At 37.3% G+C, this 15,785-nt stretch overlaps 2 protein-coding genes across 10 annotated transcripts in view; both read left to right on the top strand.

Moving 5' to 3' along the window:
* The first annotated feature begins 27 nt into the window (after positions 1-27).
* On the top strand, positions 28-9,491 carry LOC306849845 (nuclear transcription factor Y subunit alpha-like). Of its 9 annotated transcripts, none has more exons than XM_079385198.1 (9): positions 28-120; positions 719-804; positions 2,561-2,707; positions 2,953-3,084; positions 3,292-3,394; positions 3,575-3,747; positions 5,901-6,074; positions 6,854-6,961; positions 8,567-9,491. In XM_079385198.1, the coding sequence occupies exons 2-9, from the start codon at positions 733-735 to the stop codon at positions 8,627-8,629; spliced, it is 972 nt and encodes a 323-aa protein (XP_079241324.1). In that variant the 5' UTR covers positions 28-120; positions 719-732; the 3' UTR covers positions 8,630-9,491. The 9 variants fall into 9 exon arrangements, with proteins under 9 accessions (XP_079241324.1, XP_079241326.1, XP_079241328.1 ...); XM_079385200.1 differs by having other exon boundaries at positions 3,575-3,729; XM_079385202.1 differs by lacking the exon at positions 8,567-9,491 and adding an exon at positions 1,807-1,887 and having other exon boundaries at positions 3,575-3,729; positions 6,854-7,787.
* Positions 9,492-10,367: 876 nt separating this feature from the next.
* LOC306849826 (S-adenosylhomocysteine hydrolase-like protein 1) overlaps positions 10,368-15,785 on the top strand; it is a 31,367-nt gene continuing 25,949 nt past the window's right edge. The window contains exon 1 of the mRNA XM_079385161.1: positions 10,368-10,880. Coding sequence (XP_079241287.1) covers positions 10,695-10,880 — 186 coding nt within the window. The 5' untranslated portion in view covers positions 10,368-10,694. The remainder of the gene's footprint in view (positions 10,881-15,785) is intronic.

A 15,785-nucleotide genomic window follows, 5' to 3' on the forward strand; every position in this document is an offset into this window, starting at 1 on the left:
TGCCCCCTTTCTTCTCTGTGTGGCTCATTTTGCGCCATTTTGTCCGCACCACTGTGTTGATTGGGTTTGTGAGATCTGTAGTGGAGCCAATCAGAAAGGTACCGGACAACCGGAGAAACGGTAAAGGGTTGCGCTTGCTCTAAGGGAAATGGTAGCTGACAACACGGATTGGTTTGTCAGTGACCAACCAAATGACTAATTCTGAAATATACAGAAAGCAAATCGGTTAATGCGAGAGGGAGTGAGCGCGAGCATGAATGATACTGTTAGTGCAGTCCAAAACAAAGACAGACCTGATAATGTCTGTGAAATATGGCGCTAATTAAACAGCAGGTTGAATTTCGGCCCATTTTTGTTACCTTGGTTTGCTCATAATAAGGGGTAACGTAAATGTTGTTTGCCAAACAAACCGCCTAGAAGGAGTTTGTGAAATGATTCAACTATGTGAATTATTTAGACCTTCTTGTTAACTTTTCAGCCCTTAACTGTGTATGTGTAGCTAAAAACATCGGACATACCCTAAGTAAGTAATATAAGATGCTGTACATAATATTAAGCACCTTTAACAAGGAAACATATTCAGTCTCAAAATACAACAGGCTTCTGGCCCAAACCTGCAGTTAGGGACACCATCAGACCTCATTTGTTTTCATAGAAATCTGCTAGTTGTGTTTATATTGAATAATAAGTTATTTTTTTATGTTTTATGACAAATTAGGTGAGGAAGGAAAGATGGAGCAATATACTACAACCAGTGGGAATCAGATAGTGGTGCAAGCTGCTAATGGGCAAATACAGCAGCAGGTAAGAGCCCATGTAAACAGGTTGCTGTTTAATCGGTTACCTTTAATATGGAAAAAATACCTTCAGTGTGGTTTTTATTTGTTTTTCGATGCATTTTTAAACTTATCTAAATTTTACTGTAAATCAGGTACAGTAGTATTTTTAATATAGCAGTAATCTGCTTCTGGTTTCCAATTCAAGGAAAGGACTGAGTTAATAGTTCTTGTAGTGGCCTACAGTCTCTCTCCTTTGAAATAAACTTTCTCGGTCCTGCTAAAAACAAGGTTTATGTGAGACAAGCACACCCAGTGTGTTTTGCAACATGCTTTTAAACAGAAATGTGAGTCAGAAAGAAAATATTAGTTTTTCTTTGAGGTATATATTATATTATATATATAATATATTATCTAATACTATATTATCTTTTTTTTTTTCTTTCTTTTTTTCTCGGACAAAGAAACTTCTTAATTATTTCTGTTGAACTGGTTGTCGAACAGTTTTGCTTTAGGAGCCAGATTTCAAACTGGACATCAAGGGGGGACTGAAATGTTTTAGTCTGCGAAAGTAACAAAATTGTCTCCATGGAGCCAACGTGAAATTAAAATTCATTGAAATTACTGATGCTGCTTACTTTCTTAAAGCATAGTTACTGGTCTTACTGTGAACAATTTATTAGTACATGTTATTCTATTGAAAACTCATTTTCAATCAAAATGTAGTAAGTTTTTCTTTCAATGAAATAACTTTCACCATAAGGTTCCACCAAGTGACTGATAAATTTCCCAAAATGTATAGTTTGAATTAAAATAGCAACAACATCAATAATAATAAAGTAAAATAAAAAATAAATACATTTAAAAAATAAATAAGTAAATAAAAAATACTTGAAGACTTTGCTCCTCCTATTAAGAAAATTGGTAAACTGTTAGGAAGCATAAAATAAGGCACACAAATATTAGTAGTGCATTTAGTTGTACTGTAAGAGATGATGCAGAGCAAGGTGTGATGTGGGAATGTCCACAGGCTCAGGGCACCGTAACAGCAGTACAGCTGCAAACAGAAGCACCCGTCGCTACAGGCCAGCAAGTGCAAACGCTCCAGGTAGTTGTGTGAACTCCGACCTTCAGGCTTGTGATGTTGCATGCGTCATGTCACACTGTCTGTGAGGATGTGAGCTCATCCAGCATGACTTGCTTTTACTTACAACAAATCAGGATCATCCAGTGAGTTTTCTGCTATTGTCCAAGTTGCCCAGGCATCAACGCAACTGCTCAGGACACATTTTGAAGTGGGATTCACCTCTTTTAATGTGTCTGGAACAGAATTTATAAAGTAGAACTTGTAGAATAGCTGTGGAGACAGTACTATAAGATCACTTGTGTTTGTCTTCAGTGTGTGTTGCATGTTAAAACCACTTCACACTTCAAACGCATACGAGTTCACAGTACTGTATGGATTTTGATGAACTGCATGATTGTCTTTTGAGTGGATTCTCACTATAATCATGTTTGTGTAAAAATGCAAACATGGAATGGAAATCTATCTACCTCATGACAGCCGTTACCACCAGCCCAAATTATAGGGCCCTTATTAATTAGTATTATTTCTTATAAATTAACCTGAAAAACATGGCTGGATTTTTCAGGTTCCATAATAAATGTTGCCATATATACCTTGTGTAATGCCTACAGCTGCATGTGCAGGTCTAATATTGTGTTGAATATCTACAGCTGACCCTTTGGCCCCATGCTAACGTTCAGTGTATGTGTGCGCTCAGGTCCAGGGTCAGCCGCTGATGGTCCAGGTGAGTGGCGGGCAGCTGATTACGTCCTCAGGTCAGCCCATCATGGTACAGGCCATGTCTGGAGCTCAGGGCCAGACGATCATGCAGGTGCCCGTGTCTGGAGCTCAAGGACTTCAGCAGGTAAGTGCTACTCTGCTTGTCAATGTGGGGAAAGCTACTTCAATAGATTGTCATATACTTAACAGTAAAAGGATCTTAAAATCTTATTATTAATGCTCATAGTTGATGATTTTATGAGACTTGAGAATTGTTATTGATATGAATGCACATATTTTATTTTATTTTTTATTTTGTGTGGTTTATAGATTGTATTGTTGAAATTAATATCTGTTTGTGTTATTTCTGATTTGTTTGTGTATATGTAGATCCAGTTGGTTCAGCCAGGTCAGATTCAGTTGCAGGGAGGTCAAACTCTGCAGCTGCAGGGTCAGCAGGGTCAGGCTCAACAGATCATCATACAGCAGCCTCAGACTGCCATTACTGCGGGCCAGAACCAGGTCTCAAACACACTCTGTTCTCTTCTCTGTTTCGTTGGACTATACTTGGATTGGAAATGTTCTGGATTTTCATGCCCAAAAAGAGAGAGAATGCTGCCCTCTTAACTATAATGACCATAGTTTGTGCAGCCGATAAGGCAGACTTTATTACTTCACACTGCTTTTGTTGTATGGACTATATAAATGAATTTGTGTTGTGTTTCACAGGGGCAGCAGATTACAGTTCAAGGACAGCAGGTTGCCCAAACAGCTGAAGGACAGACTATTGTATATCAGCCTGTGAATGCTGATGGCACAGTTCTGCAGCAGGGTATTTAAATACACACAATATACACCTGGTTGATCTGTCTTCTATTAATGTACATTAAATCTGACATGAACAACATTATATGGATGATCAGTCACGGTTCGACAAGCATGATTATATCTTTCTATACGCTTGTACTGAAGGTTATTCAGGTTAGAACTATTTGTTCTTTCCCCTCCATAGGCATGATCACCATCCCAGCAGGCACCCTGGCAGGCACTCAGATTGTCCAGGCAGCAGGGGCCGCTAACACCTCCACAACCAACAGCGGGCAGGGCACAGTTACCGTTACCCTGCCAGTATCTGGAAACATGGTGAACACTGGAGGAATGGTCATGGTAAGACCTCCTGATGAGGTATCTAACAAACTTAAACCATCCCCTTAATTCATCATCAAAGGTGTGGGGGTGTGCATGCTGTGTTAAATCTCAATCACCTTGCTTTTGGGTTCGCCTTTTCACAAGCAGACAAACGAGTGATTTTACCTTTTGGAAAAGGTTCACCCAAATGATTTTAACATTTGGAAAAACATTTGGGTGAACTATCCCTTGGGTGAACTATCCCATATATATATATATATATATATATATATATATATATATATATATATATATATATATATATATATATATATATATATATATATGTATATGTGAAGTGATATACTGCCAAGTATTTTGACCCATACTCAGAATTCGTGCTCTGCATTTAACGTGCACACACACAGCAGTGAACACACACACACCGTGAACATACACCCGGAGCAGTGGGCAGCCATTTATGCTGCAGCGGGGAGCAGTTGGGGGTTCGGTGCCTTGCTCAAGGGCACCTCAGTCGTGGTATTGAGGATGGAGAGAGCGCTGGACATTCACTCCCCCCACCTACAATCCCTGCCAGCCCGAGACTCGAACCTGCAACCTTTGGATTACGAGTCCGACTCTCTAACCATTAGCCATTAACCATTAACCACCGTCAGTCAGTCAGTCAGTCAGATGATGATGATAGATAGATAGATAGATAGATAGATAGATAGATAGATAGATAGATAGTCAGATGATGATAGATAGATAGATAGATAGATAGATAGATAGATAGATAGATAGTCAGATGATAGATAGATAGATAGATAGATAGATAGATAGATAGATAGATAGATAGATAGATAGATAGTCAGATGATAGATAGATAGATAGATAGATAGATAGATAGATAGTCAGATGATAGATAGATAGATAGTCAGATGATAGATAGTCAGATGATAGATAGATAGATAGTCAGATGATAGATAGATAGATAGTCAGATGATAGATAGATTGATAGATAGATAGTCAGATGATAGATAGATAGATAGTCAGATGATAGATAGATAGATAGTCAGATGATAGATAGATAGATAGATAGATAGATTTAAATGTATTTAAATTTATTTTTATTTCAGTTTTAGTTTTATTAATTTTATTACTCAAAATTATTTATTTTGTTGTCACATTTCTAATTTTCATTTAAGGTTTCATCTGATATTTTATATTTTAATTTATTTCAGTTACAATTACAAAGTTACAAAGAAAACAATCTGGATCTGGTCTGTCAAGTTTTAAAATGACAAAAAAGTACCATAAAAGTATCAAATAAAAGTGGTGAAATTTAAGTAATTCTCTCAAACTAAAAAAAAAATACCTTTAGATAAAATGATATCAGTTTGATGTGAGCAGTTATCAAAGATGATTTTGTTTCAGATTAACTGATGATGTGACAAGTTTGAATATGCAGAAGTGGGAATGAGATGATGTACAGAGGAGGGGAAGTTTATTAGTGATCAGTTATTTACTGATTATCTCAAAAAGCTATTTTATGACTTAAGAAGATTTTAATTGAAATATCATGCCATATTTTCAAATATAAATTCAAACTAGTCACTTTTATGAAATTAATGGTGAATGGTGCTTTCTTTGTCATTTGTCACCCTAGATCCCAGGTTTCACTTTCATTACGTGAAGAAAGTGACTAGGATTAATTTTTTTTGTGTGTTTAATGAAAAAGTCATACAGGTTCGGAGTAACATGAGGGTGTAAATAATGACAGAGAATATATATGGAAACTATTCTTTTAATGCATAATATTAGTTAGTACTTTGTAATTAATAATTCAGTGTCTTTAAGAAAATCCTAGTTTGAGGAATCTTCCTAGAATTTGATTATTTACTCAGAAGCAAGTGCAAAGTGGCGACCTCCATCCGCTGTGTGTTAATCTTTAGCACTGATTCAAGTGCAAGCCTGTCGCCTCTTCACAAATGATCCACTCAACTGTTCTGTGGGTGTCCTTTTCTCACACTAGTGTCATCATATTTCAGTCCATATTACATTAGCTGTCACCTGACTGATCACTGGATTGCTGATAATTTGATTTGATTTGATTGATTGAAGTTGTTACATTTGCAAATATATTTTATGTGTTTGGACATAGCAGACTGAATTAATTCGACGTGCCCCTTTCTTGCCCGCTCTGCCAGATGGTGCCGGGTAGTAGTGCTGTGCCAGCCATCCAACGAATCCCTCTGCCAGGGGCCGAGATGCTCGAAGAGGAGCCGCTGTATGTTAATGCCAAGCAATATCATCGTATCTTAAAGAGACGTCAAGCTCGTGCCAAGTTAGAGGCAGAGGGCAAGATCCCTAAAGAAAGAAGGGTGAGTCTTCCTTTTCTGAATGCCAGGTGTAAAACGGCATTTTGGACCTGTTTACACCTGGTCATTTCATGCGTTTTCGCTGATCGGATATCTATCTGATTTGTTAAAATGTTTCCATTTACATTTGGCCACATAAATGTGTTTTCGCAAAACAGATATAAATCTTCAATTCCTGCGCTATAATTAAATTTAACGAAGTTCACGTCAACAAAATCAAAAGATAAGCGCTGCATTTATTAATTATCAGCTCATTTCAAGATCAAAGACCGCAATAGGAGAGCGCACGGCATCAGCACTGGAAAGATAAGTTTGTCTTACTTACTGTTTTTTAATGAAGATGATTGTGTGTTGTCCATCTGCGTCTTACTTTCAGTTTCATTTACGGCAGTTTGCGCTTCGGCTTGCTGAAGAGATACTCAGCTACTCGTCCTCGGCGATGCGTTGCATTAGCGCAGTCAGATCTGACTATAATGTCATATAGCCTATAACATGCTCTCACACATTTATTATTTTTTACATTTTGGGAAGAGTAAAATTTACATATGTAGTTTCAACAACCAGATGCATTTACACACACCCAGTTTTGTCTGGAATGCGGCCTAGACCACCTCCTGAAGTGGTTTGAGCGATCGGATTTATATCCATCTCGAATGCGTTTTGGAGGGCATTTACACCTATCTATCCGATCAGACAAAACGCATGAAGTGACCAGGTGTAAACAGCCCCTTTGACATGAATTATGCCTCATATCCAGGCTGATTCCTTACTCTCTCCTACAGAAATATCTTCACGAGTCACGGCACAAACACGCCATGCAGCGGAAGCGTGGTGACGGGGGGCGGTTCTTCTCACCTAAAGAGAAAGAAGAAATGGCCTTGGCAATGCAGGTGAGAGAGCAGGGCCATGTCAAGCAGGAAGACCTATGCAATGCCACCGAACTCACGAGCGTGCATTGGCTGCCCGAACACACTTCGCCCCTCGCATAGACACTCATCTCTGCTCTCATTGAGCTCCTTAGCAGATTCATTCTCGCTCCTTTCTTTGTGTGACATGCTGTCATTGGCTGCTCTTGCACGCATCACCTCCTGCTTTTTCCAGTGCTTGTTGGCCGCTTGAGTCTGTCCCATTATGTCTCATTGCTAGTTAAGCATTCGTGCGTACAGACTGCATGATCTGCTAAATCTGCTGTGTGGTATTTTATGACCTGTCCATCTGAACTTGGATTTCCATTTCTGCCATATTTAACAGAAAAAGATAAACTCTTCACTGTCATGACATAATCAGGATGAAAACACTGATATTTCCTGGCTGCATTCTATTGATGCAGCTCTTCAAGACTAAGAATGGCTAATGCAATGTGACTGACTTTATCATGTGATTGTCTGTTTGATCCAAGCACTATTATTATTAACAGGATGGAGGTTTAAGAAAGCATGAATGCTTGTCACTGGCAAACTGTGTCAGTTTCAAATATGAAATCACTGCATAAAAAATATTAAAATGAAATGTTCAGGTCATTGTTTGACTATATATATATATTTTTATGTTGTTTTCTACATTTCGTTTGAGGAAGCATTTCTGTTATTGTATTTTGTTTGGATTGGATCTGGTTCTGTCCTTGTGCTTGGATTTCATACCTATGCAGTGTGGTCACTGTTGATTTTTGTCACATGTTGTGATTTTTATTCTGAATAAACATTCTCACTGACTTCCAAAAGGTTCACTGGCAAAAATAACACTGTAACAAAATTACACTACTGTTCAAAAGTTTAGTATCAGTAAGATTATCTTTGTTTGTGACAGTAAATACAGTAAATGTTACAAATTATATTTCACATAAATGCTGTTCTTTTGAACTTTATTCATCAAAGAATCCTTAATAAATGTATCAGTCCTTCAAATATATTAAGCAGCATAACTATTTAAACTTTGATAATTATAAGAAATGCTTCTTGATCACCAAATCAACATACTAGTGTGAGTTCAGAAGGATCACATGACACTGAAGACTGGAATAATGGCTGCTGAAATCACAGGAATAACTTATTTAGGAATAACACTTATTCTAAATTATAATAATATTTCATATACCATACTTTTGATTAAATAAATGCAGCCTTGATGAGCATAAGAGACTTTAAAAAACATTACATTTTTTGAATGGTAGTGTAAACTGTCTTGTGATGCATATTCCTGTTCATCAAGTCTTGTCAAGTCATTTTTATTTTATTTAACGTCAAACAGTTCTATAGAACAGAAGCCTAAATAGCTGCCATTTCCCTGGAATCCTTGAGGTGACAGCTTGCTAAACATAAACCTTTCACTGTTATCTCTTGGTTATTCAGTGCTTTTCTTGATGCTATAAATCATGGTGTCCCAACCCTAGTGAAAATGCTTGTGTGTGAAATGTTTTGTAGAGGTGATGAGTGAAGCAAATCTGAATTAGGCGTGAGGGTAATTATTGACCCTCTTCCTCTCCCGTTCCCCTGCAGGAGCAACAGGACCAGAACCAGACGGGAGACGAGGCCGTGGCCCAGATGATCCGGGTGTCATAGCACTAGAACATCAGCTGTGTTTTTTTAAGTGACTCTGAAGGCCCAAATTGTCACCATTGTGGATCACCGTCTCCAACGCAACATTAACAGACAGTCCTAATTCATCATGGCCTGTGTTCCTCCTGTCTCATGTCTTCCACTAAAAGGAGGGGCCCATCTGTTTTCTCTCTGTGTTGTTGCATTGCTCCAGAAGATCGCGTAGAGCCATTACTGTTAATATACAGCGTAATGAATTCAGCTTGCGGTTTAAAAAGCAATTAAATAGCAAAGTGTAAATTGACCCACAGAGAGAGAGAGAGAAAACGCAGTTAGTAATGACTCATTTACCGTGATGTTTTTCAAAGGTGGTAGTAGAACAAACAAGAATTTTGGCAATTAATTGCATGAAGACCAAGGCGAGCTGTTTGATTTTCTACTTTTTTTAGCATTATGGCTGGTTCTTGTTAGGTTTATGAACTTATAAGTGGGAAGTTACATGGAAATGTTGTAGATTTATCTCTTACAAGGTAATTGTAGTGTTGTTCAGCGTATTGTACATGTTTGGAATGGCGACAATAGCATTGGGAAAACAATACAGACAAAAAGGGCAACATTTTTCGGAAATCAGCCCTCGTCACCAAGGATGTATAAGGTGTCTTTGTTTCCCAAGCTTTCATACAGGTTTCGCCCGTAACATGAATTAATTTTACATTAGTGTTTTGATACAACATTCATTTGTAATTTGAGTGAGGTTTGTGCATCCAGTCACTGTGTTCCTGGCTCATCTAATTCCTACATGGAAATGCTAATTGTTGTGTTGGATATTGAAGTCGTCTAACCTGTATTTTGATAAAAAATTTGTGCGAAACACATTGAGAAAGACCATGCTTTGTGAACTTGTCTTTATTATTATAATCTGTGTGAGCACAAGAAGGCTGTAAATGATCCTAATTCAAACAGTTCAGTGTTTTAATCTACTTAACTGTGAATGAAATCAGATATTTCAAAGCAGTAGTTCTCAACTATGGGGCTGGGGCCCAGTAATTCTTACAATTATTTACCTTTATTTATTTGTATATATATAAACTTTGCTGAGAAATAATATATATTTTACAACAAATATACGAGAGTTACATATCATCTTTGGTAAGAGGAATACTGTCTTGGAAAAAGAGGGGCAAAAGGTTAAGAAGCACAGTTTTAAAGGGACAATTCACCAATAGATGAAAATTGTAACCAGAAGACTGCATGATATGGGACTTAAAGGGATCGTTTACACAAAAATAACAAAGCTATCATCATTTACTAATCTTCATGCTGTTTCAGATTTGTATGACTTTCTTTAGTGGATTATAAAAAGAGATGTATTCACCGTTTGCTTTCATTGTAAGGAAAAGATGCAACCTTTTGTGTCTCACAGAAGAAAATAAGTCTCGAAAAAACATGAGGGTTGAGTAAATTATATCAGGTTTTTTTGGTCAATATAAATCAAATATTCGTATTTGTTTTCCTTTATCAAGTTTTAAGATGAATAGCCTACATTTCTCAAAACATTTTCAACTCGGATAAGTATGTTATAGCCTATACAACTTTTAACGTATTTTCTCGATGTTAACCTCTCAAAGTCAACATAATATCGTAAATATCAGTTGTTTTCGTCAAGAACTGTTTAAAATAAGGTTAAGGTAAAAGCGGCAGATTACGGTACATGTACCGTTAAAGACTGTTCTCGTGCAACTTCCTCTGCGTGCAGGTGCTTGCCTTTAAGCCCCGCCCACTGCTGATGCTGCTGCTGGCTGTCAACCGGACAGTAATATAATAATCTGTGGTCCACTGCGGCTCGAGGTGTTTTACATTCTTATAAACTAGAATCCGCATCCGTTTTCTATCCGCATTCGACAGTTTGTGCCTCTCCTGCAGACGTTTTTGCGCAATCACCCCTTCCGCTTTTGAGATAGTCGGAGCTTTTGAAGCGCTCCAGCAACATAAGGACGAATCGAAAGGTTACAGTAACAGAGCTGAAGGACTATCGCGTAAAACCACCGGCAACGGCTCGGAAAGCGCGTAACGTTAGATATAGATTGCCATGACAGACTCTGACGGGGATGCAAAGCTGGAGGTGAAACAGGCCAGCAAAGAGTTTAAAGAGAGCGAAAACGTTGCTGAGAAATACTCTGCGATGACAAGCACGAAGAACAGCGACGTGAACATGAACGTCGGCGAGCTGTCCGCCGCATTCACTGCGGTCCCGACACACAAATCCATGAAAAAGGTAAGAGGGACGTGTCTTTTCTCCAGCTAGCTGTTTATGGGCCAAACACACATTATGTGTGTCCTGAAAACATCGCACTTGAGTTTGGGACATGTTGCTCAGTTTACTGGGATCATTAGAAAAGATTATCCCCGGCGAAAGTTGAACTAGAGGTGTTCTGGAGCCTATTGGAGTCACGTGACGCACATGTCAAGCGTTTCTTTAGTTCTTTTTCTCGCCGCATCCAGTAATTTTCCCTGAGCTCTTCACATCTGTCAAGAGTCACCAACCTTTGTCCACTGCAGTTTACAAAATGGTGAAACGCTGGAATCTAACATATAAGCTAAAGGAAATGTGGAGAAATAAATTTTATTTTACTATATATATATATATATATATATAATGTATGTGTGTATATATATATACACACATACATACATAATTGACATAACACATGTCTTTAGATTTCCTAGAAAGAAAGAAAAATCGACCCAGAAATGCATGTAGGACAACTGACAGTGTCAGAGCACTTCACTGCATAGATCAAAGAGTGAAGATGCTGGATAGATAGATAATCATTTATTCTGGAAAGGAAAGATGATCCAGTCCAGATTGAGAAAATGTATTCAGTGTGGCCCTCTGAAGTGTGTTTGTGTGTGAGTGGGTGGTAAAAGAGGCACTCTACTCTGCCCACTGGCTCATGGAGTGGTCAGCTGGTTAGACAACAGAGCCAAGGGCTGTTCTGCTGCTTCTCTTCAGCTGCATTACACTCCGTGCCAAATCAAATTCAGTGCTGACGTTCACATTTACTCTATATTTCAGAAATCGGATTTTGGATAGTGTGTAATTAAGTATTCTTATACATTTTTCAACAGCAATTTACTTTAAAACAGTTTTCCCTAGTAGGGTTCAGATGATTACAAAGAAATGACAAGTTACACATTCAGTTAAACATCACATTTTTACGTAGAAAGACTGAAATAGTATTTTGTGTAAAATCTTCTCCAGTAATTTGTGATTTTTTTTTTTTTTTTTAAGTGTAGCTACGTCACAGCAGATCTCTGTTCTTCGTGTTTGTCTAGTATAACAACCCTAACATGATGTGTTCACCTTAAATTGGCTCATAAGAGCTGAAGTCTCTTGAGAAATGCTCAATGGTTTGAGTATAGGATGCATTTATCTATTTTCCCATCTGATCTTGTCTATTTCCTCTTTTTTTATGTGCTGGCAGTGATTTCCCCCAGTAATTTTTGTGTAATCGTATCCTTTTCTCCACACAGTTTGAGGGTGTGAGAAAGTTTCTCTCTCTGTACCTCCGCTAGCTTTGTCCCTCTGTGAGCTGGAGGCTCTGGTAACACTGTGAAAGAAAGTTGCATTGAGCTGAGAAATATGACACACGTACTGAGTCGCTCAGGAAAATTTTCTCCTGTTTCTCAGACCGAGACTTGGCATGGGCCCTACCTGCTGAGATCCCTGCGCTGACTTTGGGCTCTCCTTACTGTGATTGTTCTGTTTTCTCATCGAACATTCAGCCTGTCATTTAATTTAGTAGGAGATTAGTTTCTTCATCTCTTTGAATAGATCTATTCTTCTTATGTGTACTTTGACTCATAACTCTTTATGGTACATCCGTCATAATGAAATGACTGCTTTTGTTTCCGATTACTTGCTTGTTATATGTAATGGACATAGTTTTGGAGATTAGATCAAATTTCCGGAAATTTTCAGGGAAGCTATTGGTTGCACGTCCAGTTCTGCTGAATGGATGCATTGAGAGTTTAGACCGATGTTCCTGCTTCAGTGCTTGAGCTGCCATTAGGGTCTCTTCAGAGCAGTCATCTGAGAGAGCTTAGATCGCGTTTCATTTATTCACGTTGGACCATCGGCACTTCAGAGCCCAATTATTTAATTCTCTCAAGTGGTTTGAGCAGGGCGATTATTTTTGACTTGGTTGAGCAGATTGCTGTTATGTCTTTAAACAGTGTTTCAGAAGCTTCACATTCTCAGCCAAATCATGTTAGGCCAATTCAGTTTCATCAAGTTGACTTTTGCAAAAAATTGGGTTGAAAACTAAACGGCTGAATCAGCTATTTAGTTAATCAGCCTTGTTAATGGTAAAACAGTCTGGACGTCATCATTAGACTATGACACTGTGAATTGTGTATAATATCAGGACTTTTTGGTACATGTGAAAAAAGTCATTTTGTAGGGTTTGGTACATTTTGTAGGGTTGTTAATTTAGTGTGATTTATTAAAAAAGCACAAGAAAATAGAATGATTAATGGTAATTTAATGGCACTTTTAAAAAGTAAATTTGATGCCATCAGAGTAATGGTCAAATCTTTAGTCTGCTTGTGTATATAAAGGTAATATGATCTCTGCCAAATTGAGCAAAATCCACTGATCTATAATAGAAAACTGTTATATATAGATCAGTGGCAAAACACATAATATTATATTTAAAATATAACAATATCAACTTATTTACTGACCTGTTGAAAATCACATCAAACTCACATTATATTCAGGACAGAAACAGCAATTGTGTGATATTGCTCTCCCTGCTCGTGTGATAGGCTATCGCTTATCATGTGATATAAAATGAGACAAAATATCTAGTGCATATAACCAATATTTAGGGCATAACTGCATGAGTTGTTGCCCTGCATCATTTTTGTCATGACTTACAGGTCTGGGGGTGGGGCCAGTGCGTTAACTGCATTCAAATATTTAAATCGTGTTATTTTTTCTATTTTGCAGTATTCTAATTAATTAAGTTAATGCATTAAACTGACAGCCCTAGTATACAAGTAAATAGACAATAGAAAATTAAAACTTAAAAAAAGAAATAGTGAGAGTAAAGACTTTTAAAAAAATCTTTCAAAAGCTGTTCTATTGAACTTTAATTTCACCAAAGGATCACATAAAATGTATCACGTTTTACACAATATTATGCAGCACAAATATTTTCAACATCAATAATTATAAGAATTATATCTGTTAATAATATCTGATTGATAAGAAATGCTTATAGAGCAGCATGTTAGAAAGATCTCTAAAGGATCATGTGACACTGAAGAGTAACGAGTAACTAGGGGTGGACGATATGACTAAAATCTTATATCACGATATGACTAATTTTATATCACGATAACGATATATATCACAATATAGTCATTTTTTTCTTTTAAAAAGGTTTTTATGATAAAATTTTTGATACCATAGAATTTTCATAATCCTTGTCACCAATGTCAGTATCAAAATGTTATATCTAACGCAAGGCTTAAAAGAGACCAAAAGAAAAACACTCAAGCTCACTCAAGATAAAGAAACAGTCAATGATGAAATAAGGATAAGAAAATAATTGTAAGCAATAGGACAAAAAACTACAATAAATAAGAAATGCTACATACATTGTGTAAATTAATTAGTCTTCACTGTGTTAATTATTAACACATGTATTATGTATAGATTCTATACATGTATATAAATATATCATATTTTTTTCTTCTTATTAAAGTTACAAAAGTGATTTAGTCAAGAGCATTGAGAGATTGATTAATATGAATGGCAGACAGAACGAATATTGGACAGCTTCCCCTTTAAGACCGAAGTACGGATCCAATATACTGTTACATATGCGTTTTCTATTTCAGCTGTTTACTCTCTCTTAAGACCTAAATCGCTGTGCTTATGAGGATACTTGCAAAGACGGGGATTCTGACGCATATAAGTGTGTTTATGTAATCGTTCAAAGCCAATAAAGCTGAAAAAAAGCGTGCTCTTCTCACACAGAAACCGAGATGGCGCACGCAGTTCTGTTGTTTGTGTTTCAACGGCTTAAAATCGGTTGTTTTAAAACTGCAGTGGTTAAAAAATGCGTGCCCATGCTACAGATGTAGTCCCTCGTTTAGGAACGAGCTCCTCGTTTTGTTCTGGTCGTTCTCCAGCTGGTTCTTGTCTCCCCTTCACGCCCCGTGGTGGCGTGTAAAGATCACAGTCATCCAAATGATGAAAAAGTATTACCGTAAACGATAGAACACAATATGAAACGATAGACTTTTTATTTCGTCCATCCGATATATATTGTCATATCGCACAGCCCTAGTTATGACTACTGAAAAATTCAGCTTTTCTTACACAGGAATAAATGATCAAATATTTAAAAAGAAAATTGTAATAATATTTCACAATATTACTGTTTTACTATATTTTCACAGAAAAGCAGCTGTGGTAAGAAAAGAGACAAAAACATGAAAAAAATCTTACCGACCCTCAGGTTTGAATGATAGTGTGATATTTGTATATTATTGTGGACTGTAGGCCATTGGTGGATTGTTATAACGTCTTTTCAATTATCTTAATTTGAAGGCTAATATTAATATATACAATTAACTGTGATTCATTTGACTGTTTAATCGGTATATTATGCAACCATCTTTTTAATCAATTGACAACTCTACATTTTCACTCTTAAATCAAAAACCCAATCCTATGTGGAGTGCAGTAGAGTTCTTTGTTTTTGTTGACAATCATGTGGAATGTAGTGTACACTGCGTGACCTAGGCCTGGGATTAGAGACTGTGGCTGAAAGCCAGACTGGTTACATTAGGACTACAGGTATTGGCAGAGTCATAGTAAACGGCTCAACAGCGTTTGCTTAACGTTTGAGCATCTGCTGGCCTAGTACTGCCTGTCTGTTTCCACCATGATGGATCATTGTGAGCTGTAAAACGGAACAGTCAATGAACTGGATGGATTTATTTTTCTTCTATTTTTAGTCAGATCTCCGAATAGAGTTGACCGATGTGACCTATAGTGGATGCTTTAGGGGTTTACAGAAACATGGTTTAATTCCCTCCAGATCTCTGTTTTATTAGCCGCCCCGAATGAACTCTGCAGGAGAGTCCGTTTCTTAAGGCACTG

This window comes from Barbus barbus, assembly GCF_936440315.1.
Source record: "Barbus barbus genome assembly, chromosome: 29".
In the NCBI taxonomy this organism is placed as follows: Eukaryota; Metazoa; Chordata; class Actinopteri; order Cypriniformes; family Cyprinidae; genus Barbus; species Barbus barbus.

Excerpts from the sequence above, each read along its gene's own strand:
- LOC306849845 (XM_079385202.1), top strand. The coding sequence starts at position 733 with ATGGAGCAATATACTACAACCAGTGGGAATCAGATAGTGGTGCAAGCT. Across the intron at positions 3,395-3,574 it reads TGGCACAGTTCTGCAGCAGG|GCATGATCACCATCCCAGCA; the intron begins GTATTTAAATAC and ends TCCCCTCCATAG. Across the intron at positions 3,730-5,900 it reads ACACTGGAGGAATGGTCATG|ATGGTGCCGGGTAGTAGTGC; the intron begins GTAAGACCTCCT and ends CCGCTCTGCCAG.